Source organism: Sceloporus undulatus, chromosome 7 (genome assembly GCF_019175285.1).
Source record: "Sceloporus undulatus isolate JIND9_A2432 ecotype Alabama chromosome 7, SceUnd_v1.1, whole genome shotgun sequence".
Taxonomy (NCBI): Eukaryota; Metazoa; Chordata; class Lepidosauria; order Squamata; family Phrynosomatidae; genus Sceloporus; species Sceloporus undulatus.
Genome location: NC_056528.1, coordinates 17,932,442 through 17,952,177, shown reverse-complemented (window position 1 = coordinate 17,952,177; position 19,736 = coordinate 17,932,442). Strand labels below are relative to the sequence as shown.

The 19,736-nt window shown below is 43.8% G+C and overlaps 1 protein-coding gene across 2 annotated transcripts; it reads left to right on the top strand.

The window, feature by feature from the left end:
* The first annotated feature begins 102 nt into the window (after positions 1-102).
* Positions 103-19,595, top strand: ENTPD8 (ectonucleoside triphosphate diphosphohydrolase 8). Of its 2 annotated transcripts, XM_042479011.1 has the most exons (11): positions 103-277; positions 387-627; positions 9,764-9,891; positions 10,220-10,337; positions 11,154-11,304; positions 11,913-12,072; positions 12,910-13,140; positions 15,325-15,591; positions 16,618-16,728; positions 16,861-16,998; positions 17,317-19,595. In XM_042479011.1, the coding sequence occupies exons 2-11, from the start codon at positions 555-557 to the stop codon at positions 17,497-17,499; spliced, it is 1,560 nt and encodes a 519-aa protein (XP_042334945.1). In that variant the 5' UTR covers positions 103-277; positions 387-554; the 3' UTR covers positions 17,500-19,595. The 2 variants fall into 2 exon arrangements, with proteins under 2 accessions (XP_042334945.1, XP_042334946.1); XM_042479012.1 differs by lacking the exon at positions 387-627 and having other exon boundaries at positions 105-277.
* Positions 19,596-19,736: the final 141 nt, after the last annotated feature.

Here is a 19,736-nt window from a genome sequence, read left to right as displayed (position 1 = left end):
GCCAAAAGGGGTGTTGCCCATCAGGGCCTCCACAGCTAGAAAAAAGGGAGGCCAGGACCAATGTTCATGCCAGCGACAGAGAGAGAGAAGGAGGGAGTAAAGGAGAGGAGGGGGGTGATTGGCTGATTGAATATCTACAAGTTGGCAACCTTTGTACACTGCTCATCAAAGGGAGGATTGCTCCGCGTTGTCACAGTTTTGCGCACTTGCTCTCCATTGCCGTGATCTTGCCCCTTGGCACAGGGAAGTCCACCTCGCTTTCTTCTGCCTCCCAAAGGTAAGTGGGAAATGCCCCTTACCCGCCTTCGGAAGCAATGTGCGGTAGCTAAACAAACAGATGTTTCTCTATTTCCTTCTCTCTCTCTCTCTCTCTTTTTAAATACTAGATCTTGGGTTCATCCTATGGTTGATGGGAGATTCAGGTGGAAGGACTCCACAGGCGACACAGATCTGACTTGGGGAACACACCTGGCCACTGGGTTAGATGGCTTTTATTTAAAAAAGAGGTTAGGCAAATCCGTGGCAGAGGAGAAGTCCGGCGCAGGCTGCTAGCCATGATGGCTCTATGGTGGAACCTCCATCAGCAGAGGCAGTATCGCTCTGAATACCAGATGCTGGGGAGTGATGGTGAGAGAAGGCTACCACTTTTGTATTCTGTTCATGGAGGTTTTCAGAGGCATGTGCTTGGTTTCGGAGAGAAGCAGGATGCACAATTGAACATCAAATTAAGCAGAAACCATATTTATTTAGGAAGGGATGATCCATCAGCAGATTCCTAACCATGGCAGTAAACAGAGCTGCATTACTTAGAAAAGTTATCTTTTGAAATGTGTTTATACGTGTCTTCAAATTGCCTGTTGACCTATGGTAAACCTATACATTTCATAGGGTTTTCTTAGAAAGGAATACTCAACCCTCAAGTTATGATGACCCTATGAATGAGACATCTCCAAGAGCTTTAGTCATCAACTCAGGTCTTCCAAAGTCAGGGCCATGGCTTCCTTGTCTGCATCAATCCACCTGTAATAATACCACCTTCCTCTTTTCCCTTTCCAAAGTGCCTTTCCATTTTGCTAGCATTGTCATCTTTTCCAGTCGTCATCCCATGATATGTCCAAAGTGTGACCGCCTCATTTTTGTCATCTTGGCTTCTAGGAGGAGTTGCTCCAAGACCTCTTTACTTGCATTTCGGGCAGTCCGTGGTAACTGCAGAACTCTCTTCCAACGCAACATTGCAAATGCACTGATTTTCTTCCTCTCAGTTTGCTTTACCGTCCAGCTTTTACATCCATATATAGAAATTGGAAATACAATGGCATGGTTGATTTGGGGCTTGGAATCTAGTGGTATATAAAGATATATCATTGAAGATTTTATCTAGTTGACCTTTATGGCAACAGAATGTTTTCCTCTGTGAGATAAGTGGTACCTTTAATGAGGCATGCATGCAGGTGTGTATGTGAATGTGTTGTGTATGTGTATGTATAAGACAGATTTGAACTGGAAAAATAGCATACCACTATTGCTATGGGGGTGAGCCAGTGTGGTGCAGTGGTTTGAGTGTGGAGATCAGGGTTCAAATCCCCACTAAGTAATGGACCTCATCTTGGCTTCTCATTCTCTTTCACCCTTTGCAACGGCAAAACCTCCTCTGAACAAATGTTGTCAAGAAAACCCAGTACAGTAATAGGTTGGCCTTAGGGTCGCAATAAGTCGCAAATGACTTGAAGGCACACAACAACAGCGACTGCTATGGCCCTTTGTCAAACCTATCTACTTAAAACACCTTGTGGTGATGACCATCTTTTCAAGTAGCCATAGGACATCAGAACCCATATACTTTAGTCCTGCCTCACAGGAATGTGGTAGGTGAGAATTAGAAAGAACAGAAAGTATGTGAAATGCTCTTAATGTTCCACTGCAAGATAATACTTAAGTATTATTATTCTTAGTATAATTATTATTACTGTTAGTACACAATACACCCACAGTATACTCTCCCATATTTCACAGATGTAAACCAGGACATGTATGACCAAGAGTGTGTTCAATACGGCAAAAGTTTTTCAAGATGAAGAACACACAAGTGCAGCATAGTGTAGCAGTTTGCTTTTGCCTGAGTCTACTGGGAAGGGCAAGGCTCTACCTGCTCCTTTCCTTTTTTCCCTGTAGCCCAAATAAATCAGAATTTAAATCAGAATGTCCTGATATCAAATTGAGACATTTAGGAAGACGCTGGAGTTTTAAAAAAAATGTTTCAGACTGTTGTTCTGATCATCAGACTTTTAAAGGATAAGCCCCATTGAACACAACATGACGTTCGGCTGAATTACCACGCAGAGAAAAGTAAACCTCCATTTAATGTTTACAGTACTGTCAGCTTGCCAAGTTCAGTCACTGTATTTACACAGATATCTAATCCTTAAATCAGGGAACTCAAGGATATGTGATTTCTCTCTCTCCCCGGAACCGAACCAAAGCAGACTGAGATCCTAAACTGCGTCAGGTTTAAGAGCTCCAATAAAGCATTGCCTTTAAAATGTGCATTGTTTTTAACAAATTGGGTGACTTCCAAAAACCCATTTAGAGGCCCCTCCTAATTTGAAGTCCATTCCTAATCCTAAACCAAAAGTGGGCAATTTCCAGGGATTATGGGGCTACAACATCCCTCCAAACTGCATGCCTCCCAAATATCGTCCCACATTCAGTGTCCCCAGATGCCTGCTAGGTTGGTGCAGAGGGTAATCCTGCCAGGTTTTGGTGCTTTATGGTCAATTTTGGGAGAAGCCTTTTTGCAACAGGGAACTGACCTGAAGTGCAGAATTAATGCACTTTGTAAGTGCTGGAGCACCATCCGATGGGATCCTGATATTTCTAGTTTTACAAGGCATTTCACCTTCTCTGCCAGAGTACTGTGGTGGCTCACAAAACAACAAATCCTAGGATTTGGTAGGAAGGTGCCCTAGCACTTATAGTAGTGTCAAACCACATCATTTCTACAGTGTAGATGCACCCAAGCTCTCAAACGGAGATCCTCAAGCACAATCCCATGTTCTGAAAGGGTCATGATCAAAAGCCTCTCCCCTCCACATGCAACCCACCCACTCTCTAATGGAATCCCATACAGCAAGTTGTACCTTGCTCAGATATCCATCAGAAAAATGCTTTCCAAGGGCCAGGATGTATCCAGTGTACCTTAGTGACTACAAATGTTATCTGAGAAAATCACAGTACAGACTCATTCCATCACTGGTGGGGATGCTAAAGAGATTTCAGGGACACCGGCTGCAGCTTGTACATGGTTTTTGTGTATATCCCACTTTTCCTCCAATGAGCTCATTTGTTGTTGTGTGCCGTCAAGTCGTTTATGACTTAAGGAGACCCTCAAGCGAACCTACCGTGGGTTTTGGCTGGCAAGATTTGTTCAGAGGGGGGTTGCCATTGCCTTCTCCTGAGGCTGAGAGTGTGTGACTTGCCTAAAGTCACTGAGTGGTTTTCATGACTGAGCTGGGAATCGAACCCTAGTCTCCAGAGTCATAGTCCAACACTCCAACTATTATGCCACACTGGCTCTAATGAGTTCATGCCCTCCAACTTTTGAAAGATGGAAACCAAGACAAATCGGCAAACACCATTACAGTGTGGTCAAGATGAGGAAAGTTCTTAAATGGGGAAGAACAGACAAACTAGGAGAGGCTGCAGCCATTTTCTTTTGCCTGAAACTACAGGGAAGGGCATGGTTCCCTTAACTCTTCCTGCCAATGAGTTACTTGAGTGTAAACTACTTAGCAGCAATGGAAATCAGCTGAGGACAAAGAAGGAAAGTGAGAGGAGGACAGAGACCTTTTAAAAGCAACTAAAAATGTGGGTTGGTAGGGGACTTATCGGGACTGTATGTGCAAAATCAGGACAGTTGGACATGTACAGCCACCTTTCTATTTTATGATGGTGCCCAGGCAGGAACAGCCAAGATATGCTGCTTTCTGATGTGGAACAGTCAATGGCATCCTTCCTCATTTACTCAAGCCAGGGTATGCAAAGAAGTTATTTTGGCACGCGAGGCCGAAAGTCCCACAAGCACCTCTCCTCTCTTCTAGCAGTAAAAACAAGTAACAACCAATTAACTCACTAATGATGTCTTTTCTTTTCATGACACTCAAACTCTAGTCTAATGGTTAGCAGATCAGATCAGAAGCGGACAGGATAAAATTGAAAGCCTCGGTTTTGGGCTTTAGACTCACTGATGTTATTGCGAATTTATCACCCAACTGGTAGTCCAAAAAAGTAACTTTTCTGGGCTCTGTGACTGTCACACATTTCCTAGGTCTCTGTCTCTGACCCTAAGCTAACTTAGCTCCCGGAAACATTATTTTTCCCTGTGAATACCTTTCCTCACAGTTGAATGACAAGGAGCCAACTCACAGTCTAACTTTTTCAGGAGCAAACCTGATCATTATTTTACGATTCATTAAAAGGCGATGGAGCCTCAGCTGAGAAAAGTGACCAAGCACCTCAGGCATTTACAGCGCTTAAAAGTAAAAAAAATAATCCTTGTTTCCGGGGGAGGCTGTCATGCCAAGCAGCTATAAACTTGCTCAAGCAAAAGTACTGTTGACCTTAGACATGCCAGCGCTTCAGATTTTAAGAAGGATGAAGAGACCTGCTCATTCCTGGATCACTTTTTGCTTGTTTGTTTAGGTGAGATCTTGCTGTGAGATCACCTGTCTACATCTCTGTAACTACTCCTCCCAATGCTGTGTTTGCCATAGTAGTGAACCTACTACAGGGTCGTCTTGGCATGTTTCTTCAGGGAGGGTTTGCCATTGCCCTCCTCTGAAGCTGAGAGATTGTGACTTGCCCAAAGTCACCCAGTGGGTTTTCATGGCTGAGCGGGGCATTCTCCAAAGTCATAATACAATGCTCAAACCACTAAACCACACTGTGTCCCAATACTATCCCCCCAAAAATCTACCTTGTAAGTAGGGTAGCCTACCTAAAACAACCATTTTCATATACTGTACTCGGAGGGTAGTTGGGTGAATGGGGACTTGACCAACTATTCCTCTGAACCCAGGCACATTTTTCATGGATAGAAGATGAGACACATGTGTCTCAACATCAGTGTGTGCTCAAGATGGCAAAAGATATGAATGAAGAAGAAGAGTCAAGCTAGGAGAGGCTGCAGCAGTTTGCTTTTCCCTGAGTCAACTGGGAAGTGCAAGATCCTGTTCCCTCTTCTTCTCTCCTACGTTCATTTAAATTCATTTTGCTGACGTAAACCAAGGAGGAAGGGGGGAAACTACAAACCAAGCCTAGCAAGTCAGTTCTAACTTATGGGTCACACTATCTTAGGGTTTTCCTTGCAAGCTTTACCCAGAGGAGGCTATCCATCGCTTTGCTCTAAGGCTGAGAGTGTGACTTGTTGGGTTATCTAACTGAACCAAAACCAAGTCTGCAGTTACATTTTTGGCCTGATCCACCAATTCCTTTGGATACCTCCGTTTTCTTTTGTTTCGTGGACATTTATGAAACAATTTTGGACCAACATTAATTGCTGCATGTAGGTTGACAACCTAAACATTTTCATGCAATTCTAAGGAAACCTTACACATATTGGTTTTGGTTTGTTTCACTTGGAATTGGGTGTGAAAACGTCTTCCAAGAAGCACTATCGTTCGATCTTTGGTTTCATTCCAATCATAAATTGATTCATCGACGCAGAGCCCAGAGAGTGGGTAAACATCTTAGTCTCTATATATAGCTTTACCTGGCGCTCTTAAACAAACCAAATGAGGTCAGTTCAGGAACAGCTAGGAAAAGGTTATCCTTCAGCTGTTTCACTTTTGGTGGCAGCAATGAGATTTTGCCTTATGACTGGTGATTCAGGCTCAGTATATGTCACCTGGGATTGAAAAGGAAGTTGACCAAATTTCTAAGGCTTAGTCAGGGTTACCTGGTCATGCTTCATATTTCATAGCTTCCAACTGTCCCAGTTTGGTAAGGGCAGTTCCAATTAATCACATCGTCACATTTCCCCCATTTTATGCCCCTTATATCTAACAATTGGGGACAGACTGCCTCTGCACATGGAGGCTCCATTCCTAATTTCTAATCCCCTTAGATTGCTGGAAGGCAGAATCTTCCTCTTCCCTGTAGACTCAGGCAAAAGCAAACTGCTGCAGCATCTCTTAACTTGTCTGTTCTTCCGTCCTCTTGAGGACACTCTGATGACGCTTGGCCACATGTGTCCTGATTTTTGTCTCTGAAATGCTGGTGGGTATATTTTCCAAAACTGATGCCAATGCATTTCTCATATCCCAGCATTTCTCTTCCACATACACTCCTTATCCGAAGCAAAAACTTCCCAACCCATTACCACTGCTAAATACTTTAACATATCCAGAATACTAAGGGGAATGGAAATTAGGAATGGAACCTCCATGTTCAGAGGCGGTCCATCCTCGAGCATCCAATGCTGGGGGCATCACACTGCGGAGACACGTCACTTTTGTGCCCTGCCTATAGGCTTTTCAGAATCATCTAGATGCCCCACAGAGTCAAAGTTAAGGAGTTGGGTTAGATTTTTGTCCTGGATGAGGACAGCCTCTTCCCTTCCCACCTCCACAAATGAACTGCCCATCCAGAAAGTTAAACGCTGAATCCGGTTTCGAGTGCCGGAACAGCCATTCTGGTTTGACCAGATCTCTTGGGAGATTACACGTTCTTAATCGTCGTTTTTTTCTTAAGGCACCCTTATGCTAAACTTGCTAACGGATTCGACTACAGGAGCCAAGCAAGGGCAAAAATGAAATGAAATGCACCCACGCAGATAAAAGCCTTCCATAAATAAAGAGCCAGGCGAGTGTGGAGGAGGAGAGACACGGATCTTGATACTAACACAGACTTTGTTGTTGCTCAAGTCAGGAGACCTGATTTACTAACAGTGAATTGCTATCAAATCAGCGTCAATTGATGGTGACTCTATGAGAATTCAGGCTTGATTTTGCTCTCAGACCCATTTATTTGTCTTTTTAGAAGTCCAGGGTATCTGTAGAACTTCTCTCCATCACCACATTACAAAGGGTTTGATTCTTTTCCTATCAGCTTTCTTCACTGTTCAACTTTCACAACCATACACAGAAATCAGTAACAGGACAATACAGACAATCCTGACTTTGGTATTCAATGATAACTCTTTACCCTTTGAGATCTTGTTTAATTCTTTCCTGGCTGCCCTTCCAGGTCTTAGCCACCTTCCGATTTCTTGGCTGCAGTCTCCATTTTGATTAATGACGGAGCCAAAGTATAGGAAAGCCTTATGATGAGACAACCCAAAATGAGTGATACTGCATATTACTGGAGATGGAGAATTGCCAGCTGTTTCGACCTTCCCTTGCAAACTGTGCTGAACCTACTGCATATGTTTAAGTCTAGAAATTCAGGCCAAAAAATTGACCCCAAAAAAATTTGAGTTGACTTATCCATGGGTCAAAGTACTGTATCTTAACTCTCATTTAAAAGAATGGTGAAAAGCAAGAGTATAATATGTGAAGCACCGGCCCCCTCTACTCTCTCATCCATCCAGCCTTAAGAATAAGCACAAAGAGTTATGTCTGCTGGAATTCTGTAAGTTCTTTGACATTGCTTTGCTTCATCCTTCAGATCCTTTGCTATATGCCCCCAAGTTTTACCCTCGGTGTATCCATGGATCATAGCAAAATCCATAACTTTGGCCCCAAAACGTGCCTTCGACTTATACATGAGGTCTATGTTTCTTTTCCCTGTAAAGGAAAAGTGATTTTGAAAAGGATTTGAACTCTGGTCTCCCAAACCCCTCAAACCACTATACCACTATTACTGGTTTGCCATACAGGTGTTTAAAAGATAAGGAACATCTTAGGTGGGGGGGAGTTGTCAACTCAAATTCAATACCAATATGAATCAATACACAAGGATTTGATGGGTCAATGGTTCCAGCACCTTGGATAGCTTCCTTGCTTTGGCTCCCATGCTGCCTTGAATCCCATTTGGGGGGAAAAGTATACAATGGGATGGAGAAGACTGGGATACTTTTCTCCCTGCATCCAGTTGCTAACTCTTAGAAAGGTTTGGCTGGCAAATTTGACTCAAGTGGCCTCCATCTCCGTCCCCAGACTGGCATTTTAACCCAACTTGCTGCCTTGCCTAGAGCCGGCAGACTCAGCCGCCTTGACCTTACCAAACCCAGAAAACAAAAGCCTCCCAAGTTAAATCATTTCCTTGAAGGGGACACACCCTGCTTGATACACACACATTCATTTTGCCACAATGTACAGCGGACTTCAGGCTTGGGTCCAGCCGAGCCACACCAGCAAACTTGGCCCCGCTGCCAAGAGCAACACATTAATCCTCCTTTTTCCAAGCCAAAAAGGCAATCCCTGTGTCTGCAAGGGTTGAATCGCTGCCAGAGGCTGCATGAGTGCTTAGGAGAAAGGCACAGGCAAACTTTCTGATAGCGTCTCCTCTCCCCCAAACTCCAAAACCACTATTGGCTTAAAACAGAGCTTGGAAAGTTAAGACCCTATATCAGGGATGCGTTAAAGTAGTCTCTGCATGCCATGTCAGACCTCAGTTGGGTTATGCAGACTTTTTGTGTTGAATGAAAATGTTACAGAACTGAACCAAAACATAAAATGTCAAGCTGAACACACAATCCAATGTGCAATGCATGTCCATGCACAATGCACATGCATACAGTGCACTGTTTCTACTTGAACCTTGTGACTTCCGTACAGGATTCCTGCTGTTAGTTTTATCGTCTCTACTTTTCCTTTTATCAGGTTCTTTCTATTGCATTTGTGAAGAAATTTGTGGATTTTTAACAGCTGAATCTTGTGTGAGTCTGGCTGAGCATATGCTAAGAGGACACAGAATACAGGTTGTGTAAGCGGCTGGTTCTAGTCTTTAGCTTATTTATATTCTGACCTTTCCAATTAAATACACACAGATATAAATATATATATATATACTGCAGTTCCTGATCATAAAACAGAAAGTCAATAAAATATTTTCTTTAAAAAAATCATAATGTTACTGTAAAAACATTTTTGAATGCAACCAATAAACCAAGAATATACAAGAGCTATGAAATAGAAGCAGCAGCAAACCATGCGTCCAGAAAACCAGAACCAGAACTCAGCAACTGAGATTCACAACAAAACCAGGGTTTTATCGTGACAGCCGTCTCTTTCTTATGGCTGGCTTCCTTTTGGGAAGCTTCATCATCGTAAATGGATTTATGAGCATGCAATGTTGAATGGAACCATTGCAAATGTTGGTGTTTTTAGGAATCGCAGAATTGTAGCTATGCTATTGGGACTGTCGCACAAGTGGATCCAGAAGTATGGCCACAGAGCCATGGTCTTGCTGCAACATGATTCCCATTGTACAATGAACCCTGTCACGCAAACGCTGGAGCTGGATGGGAAGTCCTTCAAACAGTGGGCTGTAATCTGCAAAATAGAACAGAAGCATAATGAAGGGCTAGACAGAATATTCCACAGTTAGATGCCATCACTGAAAAGCCCCCTTCCCTCTTTTGTCAGCCAGCTAGTTTCTAAACTCAGAGGCACTCCAAGAAGGACCTCTAAAGGTAAACTAAATACAGGGCAATTTCATACAAGGAACATTTGGGGAAGTCGCTTGTTTGGGCTACAACTCTCAGAATCCCCAGCTCTATTTCATATGGGAACAGCAAGGAATTCTTGCGTTTTTGTGTTTGCAGAAATGGGCTTCAAATGGAATGAATGGTTCCTCCGCGCAGCCCTGCTGGTCCTGGTCATCTTCTCGCTCATAGCCCTGATTCTCAGCCTGGTGGGAATCCACAATGTCTCACTACCCCCCGGAAACAAGGTGAGCGCATGTATTGAAAGCAATTGCAATGGATACCATACATTTGTTAGAAGCTATTGGTGTTTAAAGTGTAAATAGCACACTTGACCCCCAAGGGATCACCTTTTTGGAAATGTGCTTGTTCTGACAAGACAATGCCTTTAATGTTTGTTAGTGGTTTTCAAAAATCACAGCAATACATTGACAAAGCGATGTACATCCCTTTCTTCCCCTATGAATTAATTTCCATTTCCATTTTGGGTTTTAAATCAAGTCGAGTATATACAGTATTTTAATAAGACCTGCTGCTCCGCAACTGACCCATTTGTTCTGAATGTTTCCCCACCAGTATGGACTGGTATTCGATGCCGGCTCATCCCACACCTCCCTCTTCGTCTACCAGTGGCCAACGGACAAAGAGAACAACACCGGCGTGGTCAGCCAAACCTTCTCCTGCTATGTCAATGGTCAGTTGTTCTTTTGCTCATCCTGATAATACTAAAACATAGGAAGCCCTACAGCAATGGTACCCAACTTGGGGCACCCAGATGTTTTTGGACTTCAGTGTCCAAAAGCACCAGCCAACATGATGGATGGTGCAAAGGTCTGGGAGTTGCCATCCCAACCGTCTCCAAAACATGGGTCCCCACAGGTCTGGAGTATTGGCTACTGACAAATAGAAAGGCATCTGGAAAGGGGGAGAATGGCCAGTCGTGGTTAGGAACCCCACAACCCCTTGATCTGTTCTTGCAAGCAGGTGTAACTTATGGTTCATGTTTACCCATAGCCAAGAACCCTGGCAATTTCTATAGTTTGGAAAAGTTATTTCATGTCCCTCTCATGCTACCCAGTTACACTATTTCAAAGGCACCAGATCCTGTCTGGTCTTGGAAGCTAAGCAGTGCCAGCCCTGGTTAGTACTTAAATGGAAGACTGCCAACAAATACTAGGTGCCCTAGGCTATATTCTAGAGGAAGGAACTGGCAAAACCACCCCTGAGGATTCCTTGCCTACGAAAACCCTGTGAAATGTATGAGATTGCCAAAAGTAGACAGATGACGTGGAGGCACAGACACACAGGGCCTAAATAACCTAGAGGCACCAGATCTTATCTGATCCTGGATGCTAAGCAGGGTCAACTCTGGTTAGTACTTGGATGGAAAAGTGCCACACCTAGGTAGAACGCAGACTTGATAATGGCACTTCCTAATTGTTAATGCAAGATATCATGAAATTCTAGCATCCCTTATTGCTAGTTGGACCTCACTTGCTTTGCATTTCAGGGTCCGGGATATCAAGTTATGCCAGCAACCCTCCAGAAGCAGGAGCCTCCCTTCGGGAATGCCTGAATGAAGCCATGGCTGTGATACCCTCAGAAAGGCAGCGGGAGACTCCAGCTTATTTGGGAGCCACCGCTGGCATGAGGCTACTGAGGTATAAACACAAGTTGGGTGTCCCTTCTCATATTCAAAAGGTTTACGAGTGGAAACCAGAAGTGCCAGATGTGCATCAGAAGTACCAAAGCGCATTGGAGCAATTGGGACATTCACTCACAGGGTTCTGTTGCATTTCTGCAAATGTCCAGCCTCTTTCGAAAAGTTACAAAATGCAGACTGTGATGCAGGATCTTGGCTAAAGTCAATACAGAGCTGATAACATACAGTATTTGAACAGGTAGCAATTTTTAGTATCCTACCAATCATTCGAAAATTAAAGAAAAACAACAACAACCCTAGAACACTGATCAAAGTTTGTTTCTGTCAAACAGATGTAATGTCCTTTCCAGTCTTGTTTTCAGCCTGTTTTGGATCAGACGTTTGAGGGAGTTGAGCGAAGGCAGAACCAAGGAAAACCACAACAATTTGGGTCTATTTAGCTCCATTTAGGATGGTGACGGCGGCGGCTTTGAGAACACCTTGGAACTTGGGGGACACACTTTGCCCACCCATTTTAAAAGAGTAGCTGACAGCCCTGAATCCTAAATTGCCAACAACCCTCCCACTTTCAAATTCACTGGCCTTTTTTTGCAAATTGCCCTGCAGAATACAGAATGCATCTGCATCACAACAGGTACTGGAAGAAGTTGGCAAGACCATCCAACAATATCCTGTGAGCTTTCAAGGGGCTCGGATCATCACCGGAGAGGACGAAGGTGCTTACGGCTGGATCACCATCAACTATCTGCTGAATTCTTTCACCCAGGTGAGGTTTAGTCTATCAGACCGTGGCAGGCTTTGGAGTCATATATGGACAGGAAACAAATGCATTTAAATATACTGTATACAGTTGGCCCTCTGTTTCCACAGGGGATCTGTTCTGGACTACCACCCCCTCGAAAACAGAGGTTTTTGTTTATTCAAGCCCCATAGGCTTGAATGGAGTGGGGGGGGCATGCACGCAGCATGGGTGTATGTACCAGGCGCATTGCAATTAATGGAGGTTGCCCCTCCATGTATATTCAAGGGCGCGAATCTCAGATCTGTGCATTAGGAGGGGCGACTGTATACTCACTGAAACAAAAATCCAGCAAACAGTGATACCTGTATTGGCCAACCAAATGCCCAATATACTTGTTGCATTTCAGTCGGCCAATAAAGGTATCACTGTTTGGTAGATTTTTGTTTGAATTTGCTAAATAGAGAGGAGAGGGCAGGTTTATCTTCTGCTGCCCCAGAGAGTAGGACCAAATCTAATGGTTTTAAGTTACAGGAGGGGAGATTTCGATCAAACATTAGAAGGAGCATCTTGATGGAAGGAACTGTTTGGCAACTGAAACAATTTTCTAAAGAGGTGGTAGGATCTCTTTCTCTGGGCATCTTCAAAAAGAGGCTGGACAACTACCTGCTGGGGATGCTCTAGATGGAGTTAATGTATGGATTTGGAGGTCAGATTGATGGCCTCTGAGGCCCCCTCCAACTCTATGATTTTATAAGAAGGTAACAGGTACAGGAGCCCTCTCCAATTTTCAACCTGGCAACCCTAGCCCCATCCCAAAATGTCTCTTTCAAATCTAGTGATCTCCTGTTTGTGTCTTCACAGTATTCTGCAAAGGACCAAGACTGGATTCATCCCACATCAGCCAATATCTTGGGGGCTTTAGATCTTGGAGGAGCATCAACCCAGATTAGTTTTGCCCCTGCCGGCCACATCACTGACCCAGCCGAAGCCATCCAGTTCCGACTGTACGGGTTTGACTACACCATCTATACCCACAGCTACCTGTGCTATGGTCAAAACGAAGCCCTCACTCAAGTCATCCGGATTATTGTTGTAAGTCACGGGTGGGCAATGGCACAAGGGGCAGGGGTCATATTCTCACTCTGTATTCTCACTCTGTAAATATGAAGGGAATTTTATATGGGGCACTATAGAGTTGGAAGAAACCTTGGAGGTCAGAGCCAGTCCAATAGTTTTTGTTGCCTGAAGCAGAACAGGAAAGCTCACTTATGAGAAGGTGCCTAGTACTCAAAGTAGGGGTGCCAAATGAAGTAAGAGACAGGGCTCCTGTCCCTTTAATGGTTGTGCAGAAAATGGACTTCTAACAGGTGTTCTTGCATGCAAACCTCACCTGATGAAATTCCTTCTGCTACACACCCATTAAAGAGAGAGGAGCCCTGCCTTTTAATTCATTTGGCAACCCTAATTCGAAGCCAGACAAGTTATTTTGACACAGGCAACAAATTGCCGCCCCCTGATGCCATCCGCTCTGGCATCAGTAGTAAAACAACCGAGTTACGTTGATATAACTCACCCAAATCTCCTGCTTTCTCAAATATTTATGCACACTCTCTAAATAGCTCTCAGTCTACAGAACCAAAGCAAAATTATTGCCTTGAGTTTACTGTTGCAACACACCCAGATAAGAAAGTTACTTATGTCTGTTTAAAAATAGTCTCAAGGGCCTGTAGATCATCAACTAAGATCAGCTGACTTCGCTTCATCCAGCAGGTGCATGCCTTTCCTGCATTTAGGTGCTCCTCTGCATTATCCCCTTTAAGGAACTACCTCTATATACCTATAAGCCTGGTTAAAATTATCTGTGAGTCCGCCATATCTACCAAGTCTTTACGCATAGATTCAACCATCCACGACTTGAAAATATTGTAAAACTATCCACATTCCAAAAAGCAAACCTTGATTTTCGCCCTTTTATATAAGGGTCACCATTTTACTACACCACTGTATTTAATGGGGCTTGAGCACCCATGGGTTTTAGTATCCATGGGGGTCCTGGAACCAAACCCGAGCACATACCAAGGGTCCATTGTATGCACACACACAACCCAATGATCAAGTGAAGGCATCTTTTGCAAGTCAAATCCTTCAACTTCCAATGCAATAGACATACAAATATGGGAAGGGTCCTGTTGGATCAGGCCAAGGCCCCTCTAGTCTATCTTTCTGACCCACCAGATGCCCCAATAAATGGAACATGATTGCAACATTTTGCCATTTTATATAACGGACACAATTTTACTGCCTCACTGTATTTAATAGGACCTGAGCATCCATGGATTTTGGTATCCATGGGGGACCTGGAAGCAAACTCCAGCAAAGGGACACTGTACTAGGTCAAGTGGGTATCTCATGTTTTGATTTTTCTGAACATTTTTGCTTTGTTTTACACTAATCCAATGAACAAAGAATGAAAAGACCAACATCATCGCATTTCAACCCAAACAAACCGAAACCACAATAAAACAAACATACTGTGACATTCTTTATCTACGGAGAGTGGTCCATCATAGTTACCACTCCTCCTCTAGTTCTCTCTCATTATAGATATATCCAGCTATACACACACACACACACACATATATAATCACCAAAGATGAGTAACGTGGCCTAATGGTCCTGTTATTGCTGTGTTTGCATTCACATGCTGAATAAATAGATATCACATTGTCCAACGTTTGTTTTCCATCCTACTTTATCTTATTGATTCAACCACAGATGTTAACTTTTCCCTTAAGGCAACATGCCAAACTCTACATAACAATTTATTAATTCTGTTTCTTTCTGCAATACGAATCTCTAATTACACCTATCAGAATATATAGTCTATCAATCAATAACTGAAACTTTTAAATCTGTATATCCTTGGAACATTATTTGCACGCTTCCATAGCTATATCCAGAGGATAAACTCTTTCACCCAGCTGTTGCCGCAGCCTGGATTCGTGTCTAATGTAATCTTTTTCATCAAAATAATTCCCTTTCAATGGGAGATACTGCCCATAAAGTAAATGTTTGTACACATATACTATTTAACCTACTATTATCTACTCTGGCTGCTACCAGAATACTTGCTGTATTATCACTTTTGGAGTCTATCGTTTGCAGGATTTCCCAGCTTACATGACCAGTGGGTATGTTAGTTGCAGGATTTTGGGAGTTCTAGTCCAAAGCTTTCTGAGCTCTGCCTGTAGTTTCACTCTCTGATGTTGTCTCCAGAATTCAAGCACCTCGACTGAAGTCAACCACCCCTGCTACCCCAAAGGCTACAACAGTTCAGTCACAACCCCACCCCTCTTTAACAGTCCATGTGCCAAGCAATGGGGGGTGCCCATGGTCCGGAAGAATGTGACTTTGGTGGGCACAGGCAATGCCACCCTTTGCCGGGAAACCATCAAGAAGATCTTCAACTTCTCACACTGCAGCCATAACCAGTCTTGCAGTTTCAACGGTGTCTACCAGCCAAAGGTCAATGGGAAATTCCTGGTATGATATATTGCCAACTTATCCCCAATTGCCAGGGAGTCGGGGGATATAAAAGGGTGGTTTATGTGTGTTTGGTGCGTATGTCTTGGGCTTTGAACAAAGCCAGGGAAGCGGGGATCTATTCCCTGAATCTGAGAAGGCCCTCAAGAATTGATATTACTCATGTTAATCCAGTTTGAAAAAGCAAAAATGCCCAGACAGCATTAGACACTCTTTGGCCACAGGAAAGAGCCCTCTGGGTTTTGTTTTTTAATTAATTTAATTTAATTATTATTTATATTGCCATAAAAACATGGCATTCCCCCACAAGGTTGATACCTCTATCTCTGATTTCTCATTGGCCTAGTTTAGGATGCAATCCTGTTGAGACAGATCCCCATCATTTGCTCTATGACAGAAAGGGATTAGCACCAAACCAAAGGTCCTTTCATGCCACACAGCTATAGCAGCATGATGCCACTTTAATTGCCATGGATGCTGCCTGGGATTTGTAGTTTAACATTGTTGAACTGTGAAAATTGATTACACAAAATAGTCTCAGCATGAAGGGAACTGCCTGGCCGGCCTTAATAAAACATCAAGATGGAGTGTAAGAGATCATTTGCCAGAAAAGCATCTTTCTGTGACTTCCAGGAGGATATGGAATTAGTATTACGGAAACACAGGATGCACAGAACAATAATTGAATCCCTTCCAATCATCCCCCTAAATGTTTGCTGAAAGCAATATGTACAGTATTCCATCTGTTACTAAGGTATTAAATGTTATGTTGTGCCAAGTTCTATATTTTTGGCAAATTATGGTTTTACATGTTAACTTTTTCTGCTTAGTTTCCGCTTCTCCATGTTAAGCCTGTGACTCGCCTCCTGTGTTTTTAAAAAACCTTAGGCCCAAACGTTCCTTACAAATTCAACAGAAAGTGATGTACTATAAAGCCAAACTGAAAAGATCTCTCCATGCCTGCGCTGGCCTCACATCTCCCAGTCATTTCCTAATGCTTTCCTCTCCTTCTTTTAAAATTTGCAGGCTTTTTCTGCCTATTATTACACCTTCAGCTTCCTGAATTTGACTGAGACGCATCCGCTAGCCACTGTAGAAGCTGCAATTCAGGCTTTCTGTGCCAGAAAATGGGACGAAGTAAGTACCCTGCCTCATACATCTGCAACAGGCCAATGTCCTTTGAGTCACTTGGGCCATTTGTTACCTTGCTTTGAAAGGTTTGGAGCTTGGCCTGATGTCCCTTTCATTGTGTTCTATGCTTTCCTCCAGTTGAAAGCCAGTTACCCCAAGCAAAGGACAGACCGCCTGAGGAATTACTGTGCCAGTGCTAACTACATCCTCACCCTCCTCTTGGATGGCTATGGCTTCAGCAACACGACCTGGGAAAATATTGCCTTCCGGATGCAGGTGAGAGTAGCATTCAAGCACATACCTAGCTAAGGCCAAAGCAAAACCTTGGAAATCTTAGGTTTTGAGACAACAGTGTCCAGGATCTGCCAATGATTATGGACCAGAGCTGGTGGAGAGAGTCTCACAATCCCTAGGAATCACTATGGAATCACAGGGCTATTATTGTATAATTGTAATTTCATGACTCCCACAATCTTCTGCTTAATGCTAGGGCCAGCCCTGAGTTGGCTTGCGGCATGGCCAGTGTCACTGAGGGACACGTGCCACTGAAATGCCACCCCTCTTCATGGTGTTGTGTTCTTTCTTTTCTGGCAGGCCGCTAACTCCGACATTGGCTGGACGCTGGGCTACATGCTCAACCTCACCAACATGATCCCATCGGAGGCTCCCCAGTTGCTGAGAGGACATGAGGAAGGGACGTGGGTGGCAAGCATCTTCTTCATCGTGGCCACCCTGGCACTTTCCCTCATCTTGCTTGTGATATATTTCCTACGGTGAAAAAGGGGCATGGCAAGACTCAAGGACCACTCTTGGGCATGGCAAGACTCAAGGACCACTCTTGGGCATGGACATCAGCCTTGCCAGCTCCTCTCTCATTTCACCAGCCATTGGAAGAAGAACAGAGATACTCCTTTGTGCAGGAGACACCGTGGCTGGGTTTTTGAATATTTGGTCCCAACAGGTTGGGCATCACTGGTTAGTTACCCCATGGTCCTCAATCCTTTTGCACTTCACAGAGAAAAAAAAATTGTTGTTCCTAGCTCTTTTCTCTGCCGTGGAGGATGCAAAATGGAGAAGGGGAGGATGACGTACTAGTTCAAACCTTGCCTCCACCACAAACCCGTCTTCGGAAAGTTGGTCTCTCTCTTATCTCAGTTACCCACCTAAACAATTGGGATTATATTATTGACCTACCTTAGAGGGTTGTTATAAAGAGCATTGAAGATAAGGAATAGAAACGCGTTGAGCCCTAGATGTTCTTATTAAGGTAATGTAAGTAATAAGACGTTGTTATTAATATTATTCTCATCTGTAGAGGCCCTCTGAAAAGGGGTGTTTTCCCCACATGAACATGATCATTTACACATTGTTTCTTAGTTGCTATAGGCATCTACCTATGTAGGTGTGCACTTGTAATAATGCCATGCTGGTCAGTGGTGTTCATGCAAGCAGCTTATAGGAGTGACTATGTGCTCCAGAGACAACAGAACAAGAGTCACAGTAAAGTGAGAGGTTTGCAAAGTCAAAGCACTAACACTTAGCAGGGATGGTGATGTTGTGATCATGATCTACACTGTGTAACTTTAAGAGTCCTTAGCTATGTTGCAGCATGCAACACAAACCTGTGCAACACAAATGTTTCTCAGAGCTCAGGCAAAAGTGATCCAATGTGTATTATATGTATCTTTGGACTCTGTGTATGAACGTAACTATTAGCACGGTCGTGATGAAACCCTACAGTGCGAAACTTACCATGGCATCACAGACCAGGCCTTCAGTTTAAGAGGATTCTTTTTGTGTGTGAATTAGTGCCATACACCATCCTGGAAAACAAAATTGTTGCCCCATCAGGAAACCAATAGCTCATTTTGCAGACATCTGCCACTAATAAAAAGTTGTCAGTATCTGAATTTTTGAAATCTGGAAGAGTGTGGGATGAGTATATTTATGAAACTGTATGTTATATGTGTGTATACATAACTGTGTGTGCAATATTATGTATGTTGTGTGTGAGGAGACTATTGGAGCCATGGCTGCATTGCAAAGGAGTCTGGAGGCTCCAAGGGACTCATTCCTGGCTCTCCGGCGCCCTCCGGTGACTGCATTCAAGCACATTTCCCAATGCTAGCCTCAGGAGGGCGCCCGAGAGCCATGCAGCAATGGCTCTTCTTTAGCCGGCTAAGGTCTTAGCCGGCTGCTCTTTGGCTATGCAGCCACAAGAGGGCGCCTGAGAGAGAGAGAGAGAGAGAGGAACGGGAGCCTCAAGGGGAGAAGCCGCCCTTTCTGCTGCCATAAGAGGGCGCTCCAGAGCAACAGGGAAAGGGGTGGCGCCTTTAGCCAGTGCAGGGACTGAATTTGGGACTACAATTCCCATCACCCCCAACCAACCCACATGCCCATGGCCCTGGAGGAGGGCTCAAGCATTCTGGGAATTTCCAGAAAGGAGCTTGAGGGGGCCAAGGGTGCTGCAGACAGACCTCCCCCAACCTCTGCATGGTCAGGGGATGATGGGAAGTGTCCTCCTCCAACCCCCTCCCCACATGCTATGCCTTGACCCCACGTCTCTTGCAGACTTTGTATTTATTATACACGGACTATTGATTGTTGGCAAATCTACTATTGACTATATATGCATTTATGCATTTATTTCCCAACTCTATTGCCTGTTTACCAGTCTTGTGCATCTCATATATATATATCTGTACCACTGGATAATATCTTCCAGTTTGGCAACAGCAGGGACCATCCAACTTAATTCTCTGCTGTCCCACTTTTTCAGTGGCTTTTAAAATTCCCCCGTTCCTCTCTCCACCTCCCACTTCTAACTTCTGTTGTCAGCTTACTTCTGTTGTAATAAACCGAATAAAAAGAAATACAAACGGAGTTTGTGCTCAGTGAACCTTCCTAAAAGGATGAGGCAAAAGCAAACTGCTGCATCCTCTCCGAGTTTGCCTGCTCTTTGCCACTACTGTAATAACCTTTGCCATCTTGACCACAATCTAGATAGAGAAAGA